This window comes from Periplaneta americana, chromosome 2 (assembly GCF_040183065.1).
Source record: "Periplaneta americana isolate PAMFEO1 chromosome 2, P.americana_PAMFEO1_priV1, whole genome shotgun sequence".
Lineage (NCBI taxonomy): Eukaryota > Metazoa > Arthropoda > Insecta > Blattodea > Blattidae > Periplaneta > Periplaneta americana.
In genome coordinates this window covers 218,137,938-218,150,868 of record NC_091118.1, presented here as the reverse complement: position 1 = coordinate 218,150,868, position 12,931 = coordinate 218,137,938, and the positions used below count along the sequence as shown (strand labels likewise).

At 35.1% G+C, this 12,931-nt stretch overlaps 1 protein-coding gene across 10 annotated transcripts in view; it reads left to right on the top strand.

Annotated features, from left to right (window-relative positions):
• The window catches only part of stj (voltage-dependent calcium channel subunit straightjacket), a 170,434-nt gene that overhangs the window by 32,990 nt on the left and 124,513 nt on the right, over positions 1 to 12,931 (top strand). For all 10 annotated transcript variants that reach the window (XR_011331078.1, XR_011331079.1, XR_011331077.1 and 7 more), the window contains exons 8-11: positions 383 to 584; positions 7,064 to 7,200; positions 7,583 to 7,729; positions 12,426 to 12,518. Coding sequence is in view for 4 of the 10 variants with exons in the window: in XM_069819578.1 (XP_069675679.1) it covers positions 383 to 584; positions 7,064 to 7,200; positions 7,583 to 7,729; positions 12,426 to 12,518 (579 nt within the window). In the remaining 6 variants the exon portion in view is untranslated. The remainder of the gene's footprint in view (positions 1 to 382; positions 585 to 7,063; positions 7,201 to 7,582; positions 7,730 to 12,425; positions 12,519 to 12,931) is intronic.

Below are 12,931 nucleotides of genomic sequence, written 5' to 3'. Positions count from 1 at the left end.
GATAGAAAAATTCGCATTCGTTTGTGGTGTGTATACTGATGCAGTTCAGATGTTCTTCCCCTCATGCGCAGATTGGTTTCATGACATACCAAATGGCCTATAACCATGTTCCTTTATGAAGTGTAAGCATCAATCTTGCGTTACTTGAGAGAATGGATGGTTCATTTGGCTTAGCTTTATTTAAAATAATGTAAATAATGTCGTCATGTTTTGTTTCTATTTAAAATGTCAAGAGAATGTTTGTGTCATTTAATATGACAGCATTCATTCTTCTTAATAACTTTGAATATTCTTAATAACTTGTAATATTTATGTGCTGTTCATAATATTTTAAGATTACATACAACATATTTTACAGTTGTTTTCCCCATGTGGTTGACAGTATAGGGAGACGAAGCAAGGTGCATGCTGCAACCAGGCTATCATGCTCATCACTGATGGCGTGCCCTACAACTACAAGGAGATATTCCAGGAATATAACTGGGTGGATAAATCCAATATGCCCGTTCGTGTTTTCACTTACTTAATTGGTCGGGAAGTAACAGATGTTCGAGAGGTAAAATGGATGGCTTGTGCAAATCAAGGTATGTTATTATTTGGAAGTGCGTACTACTTTCAATTGACTTTTTATTTATTTTTTTACTTATTTTTTTTTACTTACTTAATTGCTTGTTTGGTTATGTTAGAAAGTAGAAAAAAATGTGATGCTGTAAAAGTATAGTTTCAGATTTTTACAGAATTACATGTCGTTTCAGATTTTTATGGAATTACATGTCGTTATTTTGTTATATCCGTGACATTGTTTCTTTTCTACCCAAGAATGGAAAGAATGATCTATACTTTCTGGTTTTTGACCATATGAGTCATCGTCCAGTTGCAAAACTCATTATGTGCATTGAAACAAAATGTGCAGAAAGTGCAAAAAACTGTCATTTTTAAGATATCACAGATAGAAAGTTAGATTTTTTTACCGAAGAATTACAAAAATTATTATTAATTTACAACGAGAAAGGAATAAAATTTGACTTAAAATAACAATGTTGTAAATAATACTCGTAGTTTGGACGTAACGAGATTTACAGCAGGGAGGAGGACATAATGCATTTTGCTGCAGTAAACAAAAATTGATTGCAATGAGTATGAACTATACCTTGTGTTAAATTACAGAATCTTACGCAATATTTTATTACATCAGTTATAAGCACAACAATATACAGCATGTGATCACTACCAGTCCTCCCTTCTCTTCTGTGAAATCTCCCACATGATCTGGTACCTGAGCTGTAGATTCTTGCTGTGAGAACAATGTTTTAAAAAGCTGAAGATTTTCCATTCATCTCCAATGTGTTTTTTCAACAGTGTATTCAAAGTTGAAAGTCTTTCTTTAATTAGTGTTATTCCCTTTTGTACTTAATTTGGTTGAATGTACGACGATTGTTTTTCACGTTTCAATACACTCTTCGCTTGCCTAAGTCATTATTGTAGTTGGCTTCTCATCTTATGACACAGTTTTCCTGATCACTACTGTTGTAGATCCACTGACTACTTGTATTAATGATTGTCTTAGCACTGGCGCATTTCCTGATTCCCATTTTTAAAAAGTGTAACAATACGGAACCCAGTAGCTATAGGCCAATTTCGCTTATTCCCATTTTTAATAAAATATTTGAAACTGTAATAAAATATCAAATTTGTGAATACTTTGAATCTAATAACATGTTTCTAATTTTCAATATGGATTCAAATCTAATTCTAATACAACCAAAGCTGTTATTAGTTTTATTAGTTATATTTTCGAAGCTCTTGAGGACAAAAAAATTAGCTTTGCTACATTTTGTGATTTAAGTAAGGCTTTCGACTGTGTTTCGCATGATGTTATATTAGAAAAATTACAATATTATGGTATTAGAGGGAATGAATTGAAATTATTTGTATCTTATTTCAGTAACCATCAGCAGTGCCTCTTCATTGAGGGCAATAAATCTAAGCCCATGAATGTAAAATATGGTGTGCCTCAAGAATCAGTGTTGGGTTCTATTCTGTTTTTGATAATGGTTAATGATTTGATGTGCAATATGTCTGCTTATTCTGTGGTATTCGCTGATGAGCCACTTTCTTGACAAATCATAGTGATATTAATGAATTGAAAACTCTTACTAATTCAGTTTTCACGGAAATCAAGAAATGGTTTAGTTCCAATAAATTTCTTCCAGAAGAAAGTAAAACTGCATCTTTGTTGTTTAGTAGTACAGTCATGGAAAATTATAACTTCTAACTTTCTGGTATTACTGTGGACACCGCACTTACCTGGGGAGACCATGTTGCTTTTGTTTGTAAAAAATTCTCAAGAGTAATATTTCTTCTGCGAAATTTGAAAATGTATGTTCCGAAGAATTACATTAGAGTTGCCTATTTTTCTTATTTTCATAGTATACTTTCTTATGGACTACTCTTATGGGGTAATAGTACTCATATTAATAAGGTTCATATGTTACAAAAAGAAGCTATTATAACTAATTCATCAATGAAGGCACACTGCAGACCGTTAGTTGTAAATGAAAAAATTATGACTGTAACATCACTGTATATTTATCAAGCCCTAAATTTTGTCAAAGATAATTCACAAATGTTGACACATAGGAATGATGTTCACCTATACAACACCAGAAACCGTGACCTTTTTGATATACTTAAGTGTAGGCTAACCAAAACAATGAATAATTATTTTATTATGTGTTTAAAAATTGCAAATAAATTTCCGACACATGTTTTCAATCTGAAAAGGAAGTCTTTTAACAGACTTGTCTCTGGTTGGTTGGTCAACAAACCTTTTTATGATATTAATGAGCTTTTTAATGTTAATGTTGTTTCTGATACAATTTTATTGTTTTTTATGTCTCTACTGTTTATTTTATATATATTATTTGACTTTGTCAGTTGCACAAATTTGTGTTCACTGACTGTACAATACTCAGTATACTCTTGCGAGGTTGAAGTTTGAAATGCCATTGACCTGGTTTTTAGTGACTAAGGAAATGGCTTCTTTCCAATCCAATACAGAACACACTGCATGAGACTCGAAAATTTGTTCATAATCTTTGCCAGTAAGGATTGTTGAATGTTTTTTTTAATTTCAGATTCTATTCTTCCAAAAACTCTATCAGGAGCAATAAAGGAGTGCCTACCACAGGAAATTACAAATTTGTGTTATTGGTTCAGGGGCATGTTCTGCCAGATGTTTGCAAAGCATACCACTTAGGATTTTATTCTTATTTTGGCCTCAAAACAACTTGATCAATTGATAATGTGTTAAGTCTGTGGACAGTTACCAATGATGGAGGGCACTAGCAATTTGATTTTGAGCCTTCCTGTACTCATTTTCAAGTCACACATAAGCGAATATCAGAATATGTTGTAAAATAACCAACCTTATAGCTTGAAATTAGTATCTGATGTGAAAATATTAGAAATATTGAACCGAAATTCATTGTCACAAACTTTGACATAACGACTTTTGCAGCAGTTTCTAAAATCACAAATGTATTATTATTATTATTATTATTATTATTATTATTATTATTATTATTATTATTATTATTATTAATCTTTATTAGCCATTAAACAATACAATTATAATAGGCTTCGTCATTATTGAATTACATATTATAATTGGACATATCAAATATTGCTGCAGTACAGTCCTTGGACATAACGAGTTCTGCTGCAGTCAGTTTTTCAGAGCATGTTTAAGCTGGACAAAACGAAATATGAAAAATTATAATCATATTGTAGTGTGTATTCCAAACTGCGAAATAACATGGCGCCAAAAACTCAATTTAAGAAAAAAACATGGACATAACGAGTTTTCCAACTGAACAACTCGTATGATCTCGATGATAAAGTCTGTAATTAATTACCGAACATTCGAGAAACCTTGTAAATTAGCTACATCTTTAAAAAAAGAAAGCAATTGCCTTGAATTTAGTAAATCTCATTTCTTACGTATTTTTTTCTCTGAGCTATTGGATAATTTGTGTTGTTCATATTCATAATCATTATTTACTAATCAACTTGTTGGACTGTAAAATTATATAAATACTTGTCATGTAGTGTTGTGCCATACATATTTAACACCTAATGCCAAAACCAGAGATAAGGAATACGCAGTAAAATAATAATAATAGTAATAATAATAATTATAGTGATAGTAGTAATAATAATGGTGCAGTATGCAGGAATTCTTTTCCATCAGTTTAATGGCAAATGCAACAGAATACTGTATTACCATGACTGCTAATCTAACAGCCATAATAACCGGACATGGAAAAAAAAAAAACCATATCTGCACAGATTTTACATAATGGATGATCCTACTTATTCATGTTGCCACGAAACCCAAACAACATATCTTATCTTAAACTGTCTAGAACTAAAACATCAGAGGTATAAAATGATTGAGACAATTAAAGTGAAGAGTGGAAATTGACCTGTGTCTTAAGAGCATGTAGTAACGACATTTCGAAGACAACTTAGACAATTTAAAATCTTTATTAATTGTTTAGACTTCAACAGATTGTAAATATTTATCAAAGTGTAAATAGTGTAAACTGTCACAAATTAAAATTCACAGTTACCGTACTTCAGAACTGAAAAGGAAGAAAAAGGACTAAAACACCTTGCATCATAATGTGTATTTACTTACTTACAAATGGCTTTTAGAGAACCCAAAGGCTCATTTTCGCCCTCACATTAGCCCCCCATTGGTCCCTATTCCGAACAAGATTAATCCAGTCCCTACCATCGTATTCCACCTCCTTCAATCCATTTTAATATTATCCTCCCATCTACATCTTGGCCTTCCCAAAGGTCTCTTTCCCTTTGGCCTCCCAACTAACACTCTGCATGCATTTCTGGATTCGCCCATACATGCTACATGTCCTGCCCATCTCAAATGTCTGGATTTAATGTACCTAATTATGTCAGGTGAACAATACAATAGGTGCAGTTCTGTGTAGTGTAACTTTCTCCATTTTCTTGTAACTTCATCCCTCTTAGCGCCAAATATTTTTCTAAGTGCCTTATTCTCGAACAGCCTTAACCTCTGTTGCTCTCTCAAAGTTTCACAACCATACAGAACAACCAGTATTATAACTACACTACAAGTATTATAAGTGTTTTATAAATTCTAACTTTCAGCTTGTTTTTCCCTGGTTACAGAAATGCAAAAATATACAGAAATGCAAAAATATAGTTCTTTATCTGATTCCAAAGCTGCAATCCAGGCAGTTCATACAACTACTTTTGCTAAATCAAAAAAAAAAAAAATTAAGGAAAACCATTGTATGTTAAGGCAGATTCAAAATTTAAATAAGACCTTAGTTCTCCAATGGATCCTAGCCCATCGTGGAATATATGGTAATGAGAAAGCTGATATGTTGGCCAAGAAAGGAACTAGAATAAATGTAAAGAAGAACTGCAGTTTTTGATATGAGTCCATAAAACTAGTTATCAAAAGGAAAATTACCAGCAATTACGACACTAATTTTCCAAGTGAACATCAGAATTCAAGATGGAACAATTTACTACAAGATTTAAAATCCATTCCTGATCTACCACGAAAATCTGCTGTGGCCATGTTCAGACATTACTGGTCATGACTGTCTTACAAAACATCTACATCGAATCGGCTTATTGGACTCTGCTAAATGTTTATTGTGCAATAAAGAAGATGCCATGGACATGGAACCTCTAAAAATCTGTGAATTTCTGGAAAAATGTATGGACCTTACATCTAAATATTGGGAAGCAAGAAGGAGAATGACTTCACTGTTAAATATTGAGCATTAGACATACACACTTTCAGCTTTTTCGTGAGCAAACTGGATGACAAAAGTTTCTCAACTGAATAATAACAGGCATTTCCCATTTTTATTCTGAGTTTAATTTCCTCCCGAGTGTCATTTATATTTGTTCCCATTGCTGCAAGCTACTTGAATTTTTCCACCTCTTCAAAGGATAATTTTCCAATTTTTATATTTCCATTTCGTACTATGTTCTGGCTACGAGACATAATGATATACTTCGTCTTTTTGGAATTTACTTCCAAATCTCTCTCTTTACTTGCTTCAAGTAAAATTCCCGTATTTTCCCTAATCGTTTGTGGATTTTTTCATTGCTCTGGCCTTCGCATCTCTCTGATGAGTACAGTCAAACAGCAATTGGGTGATGTTATGTTGTGACAACAGCTGGGGATCTTGGTGTCTGCTTATGGCTTGTTCATTCACACTTCTTGGAATAGAATGTGAAGCACGATAAAAAGATGATGTAGACCTCTTTCTTACTGAACCAGATCTACTTGCAAGCCAAGCAGTTACTGGGGTCTTCTTACAATACATTATTGGCTTGGCCATGTTCATTGTGACACAACTTTTTTGTAACTTGTTTATTTTACGACACTTTATCAACTGCGCCGAAAGTTAAACAGCATTTGCACTTAATGTGTTGAGTGAAAACCCCGGAAAAACCCTCAACCAAGTAACTTGCTCCAATCAGGATTTGAACCTAGTCTCACTCATTTCATGGTGAGATGTGCTAACTGTTACTCCACAGTGGTGGACGTGTATAGCTGCATCCATTATAATTCCAGAATGGTTAGATTTAGTGCAACTCATGTTAATCCTGACATACCGTATGAGTGACGTGGTGAGCGACAGCAACAACGCAAATTTTCTTCTTTTATTGCAATTAATAATTCGATAAATATTCGTTGCTGTCCTAGCCAGAGCTTCAGCCTTCTTTAGTTCACACAAATTAAGTGCATTTCTTATATTATTACGAATTTATGACGTACCATACATCTCAAGGTATTGAGGTTGCCAGTGAGTGTATAAAATTGTGATTTCTGCCTTCTTTGTAAATTGAAATGTAAGAACTCCTAAGTATTCCTAATATAAGTAAATTTATGTGCTTCGAGAAGTTTGGGTTCGTTTGAAAGCTCCACTCCTCCTCCTCGATATGTTACAGAATAATTTTATTATAAGTATGTTTTGATATCTGGTCACAGGATACTACGTGCCGTTAAGCACGTTAGCCGAAGTGCGTGAGCAAGTGCTGCATTATATCCCCGTGATGGCCCGTCCTCTTGTGCTGACAAAGACTGAACATCCCATTAATTGGACGCCAGTGTATGCTGATATAACGGTGAGTGCAACGCATCCATCTTAGTTTATAGAGCAGTGCTGGAACTGTGGTCTGTCTCCTTCAAGAGGTTTCGATGGCATGAACAGAGTTACAGTTTACACAGTATATGAATTTGAAAATGCATAGATGAGATTCTTCTCCAGCATTTTCCCTGTGACCCAATGTTTCTTCATACTATTACTTTTTTTCTGTACTCTATTGTTTCTTCTGCCGTTTCTGCAAGATATCCCCTCCTCCCCCCTCTCAAATAATATATTGCAAACAACCCGTAAAAATATAATATTCAGCACAATCCCAACGACTTATCAGGAAGCTACAATAGTGACAAACAGGCACTGACACCAGCAATATGATATATTCATCATCATCGTTTGTGTTTCAGGATCCGAAAATGACAGATTGGTTGTGGGAGAGAAGGGAGTGCACTGAGCAGAAGGAGATATACGAGCTGTTTTACAGGGACAAGTTCCGCAGCAAACACCTGAGCAATGAAGAGCACGACCGGAGATATGTGCAAAAGTTGAAACGGGTAAGTTGCTGAAGCTTGTATAGTAATGAACAGATGACCAAAATAAAGATTCTATTGGATGTGTTGGAAAACAAATGACTAACACATCGGCTTTCCACATGAAATATGGAGGTCGAAGCACAGGTAAAACATGGCTGGATTCATGGTAAATGAAAGTGGGGCGATAAGTTTTCTGAAAGCACCCTCGTTTCTCCTGCTATATTTTACTTTTGCTCAGCATCCCCAACAAATAAATGAGCAAAGTTATAGTGTGCGTATGTTTCAAGTAATTCCCTTGCCTCTATCGCTGATGGGTGACGGCTGTACTTGTCAGCGATGCAGTGAAGGGCCGCTTGGGAGTCACTAAATATGCGCGCTGAGTTTTCGTTCTTAATGCACCATTTCATAGCTTCATTAATTGCTGGAAGTTCTGCCTGAAAAACTGCAATAAGGAGACAGTTTTATCTTGATGCAAAATATTTCATTATCATTGTGGTAGGCAACAAATGCGCAGCCTACTTGTTCTTCCAGTTGATTACTTTAGTGTCGTGACCCATCTGTATATATGTGGTAGTCGTGTGTGAGGAGGAGTTGTCCTTTTGATGGAATGCTTGGGTGTCCCACTGCTATGTGATCCGCTAACTGTTCAATATTGTGGTTGTTGAATGTCGTAGTGGAGTTTTTTCGATTTTTCTTTAAGTCAGATAACTGAGCTCTGTAGATTCCAGTAAGATCTAATGGTTCAATAGCTGCGATGACTTGAGCTGCATCAGTTGATACAGTTCGGTAAGCTCAAGTAATCCTCAGTAGAAAGCCTCTTTGGATTTTTGCTAATTTTGTTTTGGCCCATTGTTCATGTAGTGTGTCCTGGAAGGCAGATGCGCAGTATAAAATTAAAGGTTCTGCAGCTCCTCTGTATATAATGCGTAGTATGTCCGAGTTCAAACCCCAGGTGGGTCTTGAAGCCATTGAGAGTCCAGATAACAATTTGCTGGATTTAGTTGCTGAATAATTGAAATGTGCTCTGAACGTTAGTTTTCTGTCCAAAACAACACTAGGTACTGTAACTGATCAACTATTTCAATTTCTTGCTTGTTCATTTCGATTCTCGGTGTGACCAATTTTCTTCTTCTAGTTGCACACATGGCTTTAGTTTTTTCAGGGTTGAATTGCAACTTATTGTCACGACCCCATTCTAACAGGATGCTTAGTGCTGTGTTCGCATCTGTAGTTAGTTTTGAAGTGGAATCTGCCTTGACCAGCAGTAAAGCGTCATCTGCATATGCTAACAGGTTGCAGCTCTCAGGAAGGGGCAGTTGAAGTAGATCGTCGTAAAGGATGACCCAAAAGCCAGGACTGCAAGTTGATCCTTGGGGCAACCCCGCTCTACTTTTTTGGTAACAGTGGTGTTGCAGAGGCTGAGTTGAACTTTCCTGTTGGTAAAATAACTTTGAGCAAGCTGGTAAATATTTCTTGGACAATTTTTTCTTTTAAGGTTGTGTAGGATTCTTGGCCACCAGGCATGATTGAAGGTGCCAGACACATCTAATGATATTAGAAGACCAACTTGTTTCATCATAAACACGTTTTTCATCCACGTAACAATGGAGCAGACAGCATCTTCTGTTGATTTGTTGGGAGTGAAACCATATTGGTTGCTGCTGATATTTGTTGCTATAAAGGTGATACATGATGCGGTCTATCATAAGTTTTTCAAGTATTTTTCCCATTACAGGAACTAGACTGATGGGACGTAAAGTATTTGTTGAATGTTTGTTCTTGTTGATGCCTGGTTTTGGTATCACTGCAGTTTTCCACAGATCTGGAAAAGTTGAAACTTTTAAACACTTACTGAACAGTTTAGTGAAGAGTGTTGGGTTTGTTAAATGTATGTGCTTTATAATGTTTGCAGAGATGCTATCAATTCCTGGAGCTTTTTTGTCTTGTTGCATTTTTATGATGCGGCCAACTTCCTGTTGATCGAATAGGAAGTCATCTGGAGTGATTGGCAGAGTTTAGGATTCATGTCGAAGCTGTTCTTGAGAGGTGCTATTAGTGGTATCCGCTGAGAAGAAAGAATTAATTAGTGCGTTGGCAGTATCGAATGAATTGGTGGTATATCCATTGACTGTTTCTATTGTGGTTAACGTTTTGTTGAGATTTTCTGCTTTCCTACAAAATTTTTAGACTATGTTCCACGGGTTTTGGTTACTTTGTGACGTACAGAAGTTTCTCCAACTGTGTATTTTAGATTCGTATATGAGTTTTTTGTATTGAGCCTTTATAATCTGATATGAACTTATTGTCACGACCCCATTCTAACAGGATGCTTAGTGCTGTGTTCGCATCTGTAGTTAGTTTTGAAGTGGAATCTGCCTTGACCAGCAGTAAAGCGGAGCCAAAAGACGTTTCCTTAAAATTGATAGTTCTTGTGTCCACCAATAGTTTTTGGCAGGTTTATGAGATATCTTTGGGAGATGTGATTTACAGAGTTTAGTTATTTCAGTTGTCATTTATTCCACTGCAAGGTTGACATCTATGTCGGAGGTGGAGTTTTGTATTGTTGCTTAACGTCCCGAAATGTATATTTAGATCTTCTTTCAAAATGGTCCCACTTGACATTTTTCGTCCTATATTTCCTAGTCAGATTACATCAGGTAGGAGACCTAGAGTTTTGCGAGTAGTTGATATCTTTGTTATAATCAGTTTGTGATCTGAGAAAATTTCCATGTCATTGACATTCCAGTTGGTTATGAAAGGCAGGAGAGATGAGCCGCACATGGGTGATGTCAATGAAGCTGCATGCATTGTGTCGGCTGTATGTGGGTGTCTGACCGTCATTTAGTATACTGAGCCGATGGGCACAGCAAAAGTTGTAGAGTTTATTGCCTCTTTCATTGTTAACTGGCTGCCCAATGCTGCATGCTTAGCGTTGAAGTCTCCAGTTATTAGTAAGTGTTCACAGCTAAAATCCTTACACAAAGTTTCTAATTTCATAAGAGAAGCTTCAAAATCACAATTAGGGCTACGTACACACTGCATATATACAACTCACTATTCAAAACGTTAACATACACTACAGAACAGTGTTGAATTAATTGTAGAGCTGAGTTGGACGTCGTAATTATCGCGTTCACTTCCATCATTTGAAGAATACACTTTTAGATCTGAACCAAAGCCTTCGACATAGTTGGATTTGGTGTAAGGTTCTTGTACACATAGAATCCTAGAACGTGTATAGAATTCAGTTTGAATACAAAATTACAGTAAAATATTTAAGTAATAATGAATTAATAAGTCAATGAAATGAAATAAAGTAAAATAAAATAAAGTTTTAACAAACGATGTTGTCTATAAGAATATAAATATAAAGTATAAGCAAGCACTAAAAATATTTAAAAAAATATGTTCTTGTTTATCATCTAATTAAATGGAATAGTTATAATATTTTGTAACAGTTGTATTCGTAATGTTACAGGACAAAAGTAAATACATCAAAGAAACCAAGGAGGAAATTCTAGATAAGAATGAACAAAAATTATTAATTTTAAAACCAAATGGCGATTTTTCCATTGATTCTTTTAATTTTGGAATAACTTCAGCACGAATTTTGTTTGCTCCATCCTTGATATTTCGTCATATGGTCATTCAATGTGAAATAATAGAATCTGCATCCACCTTACCATAAGTAGCTGCAACGTCAATCATTGTCTGCGATTAAGCACCTCTTAATATAAGTATTGTAAAAATGTTAAGCAAAGTGAACGTGTACAGTTTGTTTATTTTTATTAAAAACTATGACTGAAATACATTTTGTCTGCTTTTGAAGAAATTTGAGGTGCATCACAAAATGTCTGTTCTTTTTATGCAATCACATATTTACTAAGTGCTAAACATTTTCATTGCTGATATAATGAGTTCGACAAGAAAGATGCTGAATAACATTATTGATAATATACAGCATCATTTCATATTTTAAAGAATTGTATTATTTAAAAATTATGTTTCCATGTTTAGAAGTTTAAATACTTCCTGCTTTTCGTGCTATCTGAAATAAAACAAATGGTAACCTTCTTAGGTACACTGTTTTGGGTATTGGGTATTAAAAGTTGATGTAATTGTAGTGCAACAACCTCGAGCGCTTATGACTGACTGAGCAAACATTGCAGCCAATCAGTTATAAATTCTCAACTGCATGCTCTCGAGGGAATCATTTTCCGGCTGCCTTCTTCACAATCAAAGACTGACGAACTCCGGTCGTCCGTTTCTGTGAGAATATAAAGGTCTGGCTGGCATCCACAGTACTAGAAGCACCTTCTAGCCTACCGCTGGAGCACAGTTTTGACTAAACTGGACGAATGGTCCTTGTTGGTTTGAGTGATTCCTCCTACATTTATTTGTGTGGAAAATGTAGTAAAGAGCTTGCGATGTGAATAAACCTGCCACCTCGCCACATATTCCACTTGAGCCAACTGCGTTTTTAACTTGGGTATCTAATGTGGAAAGCCGATGTTCTAATCATTTGCCTAACTATGCTTCCATTCATAGACTTTTCCTCTAGAAATGAAATTGATACTATTTGAAACAGTTACAAATATTGGAGTAAAATAAAGACTGGAGAATCAAAGAGGCTAATGGGAATAGTAGTCGCTATGAATACATTTTAGAGCTGGATGTTGAATATGAGTCCACAATGTTGTGTTCTGTTTGAGTGTAGGCACAGGACAACGAAGAAGAAGACGAAGGTTACCAGAAATATCAGCTGATGACGTCGGTGTCAATGCCAGTATTTGACCAGAGGGAGAACGCGGTATGAGTACAAGTGTTGCATTACTTCATTGTGTGGCTTAAGAATATCATTCTAAATTAAGAATTGTTACAAACCGTATTAATAGTACATTTTAATATTTTGTTTTATACTTTGGAACTTAATAAAGATTTTGTGTGATAATTCTTTGGTTTCACAACTGTACCATATATTATATTTCTTCAGGTTCTACTATTTATATGTCTGAATTCTTTTGTTTTAGGTGTCATGTAGACTCTACTTTAAGTCTCAAGTAATAAATGTCGATATTATTCATATTTCGTACTATTTCTGATGAAAGTCTAAAGTGAAATATTACATAATTATTTGCAAGTTTCTCTTTAATGGAATACATTTCGTGACACTTACCATGTTACGTTACTTTCCATTTAGTTGCTATGGACAGTTGAAACTTG